We start from the raw sequence: 3919 nt of genomic DNA on the forward strand, positions 1-3919 counted from the left end.
ATACTTACCAAAGCTTTTGTGTTCAGTCTTCCATGAACTAAAAGCCCAGGTCTGACATGGGAGACTGCACATTACATACAGACCTACTTATTTTTTTTTTTTTAATTTATACACTCTCTACATGAGACACAGCTGGCCTTTAACAGACTGGATATTGTAAAAACAAAGTTACAAGTATTATGTTTACTTCTACACTTGATTCTCTGCTAAAAATATACAAGGGACGTGAGATGAAGGCAGATTCCACAATCTGATTTGCAGTCTAACGAACTACTGAGATGCATTTGGAAGGATTTCTTTGAAAAAATTCTTCATTTCTATGAGGGTCAGAGATGGGCAAAACCATTATGATCAGCTCACATGCAAATTCACCCACCCATTTCCACTAATGCTTTCACAACTGGATGAACACAGTGGTCATGTAACTCAAGCTCTTGCTTTTCTGGGCAGAGAGTGTTGGACTGGACATGAAAATAGTATGCAGCTAACGGTGGATTCAACTAATTCAACAGCACATGTTTAATGAGGTAACTTCTGTTTCTATACCCCTAGATACAAAAATTCTAAACCTTAATCCATGGTTGAGTAAAAACACAAATACCATAGTCCAAAGTGCTATACAGTTATGTCAACTATGACATTTTATACCTGTTTCAAAGAAATGGCTTTTAAATGAGCCAATTTATATATACAAACAAGTTCACTGTACCCAGAATTTTCCTAACATTCTTTTATTAAAAACAAAAGAGCCAAAGATTGCCCTGATGCCCTTCATTGCTATAAAGCAGACTCTGAAGTATTAAGTGAACTATGCATGAGCAAAGAACTCCAACTGATGCAGAGTTTAAAACTAGGTTTACAATTTCCTATTTTATTGGCATGGAAGTATTTCTAAACTTAAAAACCCTTCTGCAAGTTATCTCAATTTCTTATGACAAAATTTCTCACAACACACAAATATTTACAACATATACATATTTTTTCAGTCTTTTACAACTGGTTCTTAAAAGACAAACAATTTATAGGTTACCACAGAACAAAAGCTGTGACTTAGTTGTTTTTAATTTCATAAAACTATCATAAGTTAAAGTGAATAGATTTTCTTTAAATTCCTTGTAGCATTTTACAAGTGCAACAGAAAAATATGAAGAACCAATTTAGGATAGCTGCAGTTCATTGAATAAATGTTGCCCGTTGTAATCACATTATTTCACAGCAAATTCTTGAAAAAATAAGCACCAATCATTCTTGCAAAGAACAATTTTATCTAAAAGTATTGAAAAGTGTTAAATACAAGGTGTTTAATTTACATAACAAGCAATAAATACACCATATCCAAACTTTTAATCTGCATACTGCTACCCTTGTACATATAATGTACTAAAAAGTCAGCAAATTGTCAACACCTTTTCTTTTTTTTTTTTTTCCTCTTTTTTTAAAGAAATCAATTTGACTTCCAACCAATGGTTTGCTACTATAACAAAGGCCACAAACAGTACGTCTGGGACAGCATACAGTGTTAAAACTGACAAACTCCAAGGGGGAAAAAAACATCTAGCAAACAAATCAAAAAGCTGTAGATCATTGCTGGTGATATTAACATATACTAGAAACCTTAATATGCTGCTACTATGATTTTTTAAATTGTTTAGTCAAATATTGTAAGAGCAAACTAATGCTCTTACTGATCAAAAATAATTATGTAGCCACACTGTATTCTCATTGTCCTGCATGGAAAGATCTGATGCAATTTCATAACTTTGCTTGAGCCTTTATTTTACAACAGAGCATTACCTCTAACTCAGAATTGCACATAAGAAGGCTATTAAAAAGTACAATAAAAATCTGCACAAATCAGACTTAAGAAGAGTCAGTATGCTGTACACTTTCTACAATATTATGTTGATAGGTGAATAAACAATTAAGAAGTGCTGCCACTAAGTTTTTCAGAAAGTTCTTCAGTTGAGGAATAATCAAATGGAATTTTTGTTGGGTTTTTTTTTTTTGGTGGGGTTAGGTTTTTTTTAATTTTTTAATTTTTTTTTTTAAAAAATGACATCCAGGTCAGTTTAAGACCTATAAGCTTATGCATTGAGCCTTAAAGACTGATCTTCTCTCCTCCTGGAAGAAATATCAATATCTATTGAATCCTTGCCAACAATAAGCCTTAATCTCTTCGCTGGAGGAAGAGGAATAAAGTCATCAAATTCATCATCATAGTCATCTTCCTCGTCATCGTCCTCTTCTGATGAAGATTCATCTGCTGTTTCCTCTTCATAGTGACCATAATCATCTACTTCCATTCTTGACTCCAAAAGGGAGAGAGTTTCACTACAACACACACCATTTTCATGAAGGTCCTCAGGGTATGTCCCTCTGTTTTCTTCCTCTCGTTTTAGCTGTATTTTTAATTTTGTTGAACTATTGCCTGATCCTGAGTTAAATCCATTATTTAGCTTTGCTACATATAAATTATTATCTTTTTCATGGTCTTTACTTAATTTGATGCTTATTTTCGAAGAGTTCATTCCATCACTTTCTTGGTCATTTGCCTTGCTACTGCTATCATGGCGTCTACGAAGAGTCAGTTTAGGGATCCCAGAGCTATTTTCAAGGATAAGTTGTGCATCATACCTCGTAATTCGTCTTTTCTTTTTACTTTTTGCAGTTCTAAAGCTGTCTTTTGCTTTAAAATTGTCAGATGTTACAACAGAGCAGCCACCAGATCCAGGGGTACAGTCTTTATAGCCAACAGCTGTGTCCACCACTTTATTCCTCTCTCCCAGTTCTGAATGAGAACTAATCAAATCTGGTACTTCATCTTTCACAGGTGTATTGTGCGTAGTATCAGTTTCTTCTGGTTTTGCAGATGGTTTCACCAGTTTTCCTTGTCGAGATTTCTTTTTTGACATGCCTGCATCGTTTTTCTGGCACCTAATATCCCCTTTATGTGATGGTCCATGAGCCATGTCATTTTCATTTATCACATGAGACTGCTGCTCTAAGATGTCTGATTGCGTTCCGGTCAAATTATTCTTATAGCTATCCAACCTATTTGGTTCAAGCTTTACATCAGAGGTCTCCTTCAAATTCATTCTTGTTCTCATTGACCTCCTTGTTATATATGTGCAGGGTGGTATATCACCATGCTCATGAGCACCTTTCACAGAATTCAGTTTATGTTCTCTTGCTGCATGCCTTGTTAAGCATCCACTAGAGACTGTAACTTTGACTGGTCCCTCCAATTCTTTATCCTTTTTAATGGGCAAGTTTTTATACAAAACTACTTTAGGCTCTTTGAGAACCAAATTTCCCATTTCGAGCTTTCTAGAAGCGTTCTTTTGCTCTGGCCTTTTGCACTGATTTCTCAACTTTATCTTTGAAAGTAAAGGCTTTGCAGGCTTTTTCAGTCTCTTTGGTACCCTGGAATTATTTATATGAGTTAGTTTAGATGAGGTAGAATTTGATGATGCTGGAATTCTTGATATGGACTGTCTTGTTAATGTTCTATTTTTGCTGTTCTTTTTTACACCAATTGAAGATTTTCTGTTAGCTACAAAAGAAAAAAGTGGCTTTGTTACAACACTGCTTTATCCTGAGATTCCCACTCGCAAATACTGTAGTTATTTCATTCCTTTTAAACACTTTATCAAAATCTGTGAAACAGCCTAGATAGTATGCAGCAAGGAGTTAGGTTGCTTAACTTTCACCTCAGATTTGAAAGGAATGGTCAAACAAGTCAAAAGTACGCCTGAATTCCAGCTACACTTCCCTCACTGCCCCCAATATATCAAGTTTGGTTTTTACTGAAGTTTTTCTTCTACCCATTTTTTTTACACATCAATCCCACATTATCCACAGTTTTCACTGAGCATTATTCTAGCAAAATTTGAGTATCAGCATGCTCTAGTATTAACCC

At 34.8% G+C, this 3919-nt stretch overlaps 1 protein-coding gene across 4 annotated transcripts in view; it reads right to left on the bottom strand.

Moving 5' to 3' along the window:
• Window positions 1-2042: 2042 nt before the first annotated feature.
• SUV420H1 (suppressor of variegation 4-20 homolog 1 (Drosophila)) overlaps window positions 2043-3919 on the bottom strand; it is a 21307-nt gene continuing 19430 nt past the window's right edge. For all 4 annotated transcript variants that reach the window (XM_009889369.1, XM_009889366.1, XM_009889370.1 and 1 more), the window contains one exon: window positions 2043-3553. In XM_009889369.1, the coding sequence (XP_009887671.1) occupies window positions 2085-3553 (1469 nt within the window). In that variant the 3' untranslated portion in view covers window positions 2043-2084. The remainder of the gene's footprint in view (window positions 3554-3919) is intronic.

This window comes from Charadrius vociferus, unplaced genomic scaffold, assembly GCF_000708025.1.
Source record: "Charadrius vociferus isolate BGI_N301 unplaced genomic scaffold, ASM70802v2 scaffold467, whole genome shotgun sequence".
Classification (NCBI taxonomy): domain Eukaryota; kingdom Metazoa; phylum Chordata; class Aves; order Charadriiformes; family Charadriidae; genus Charadrius; species Charadrius vociferus.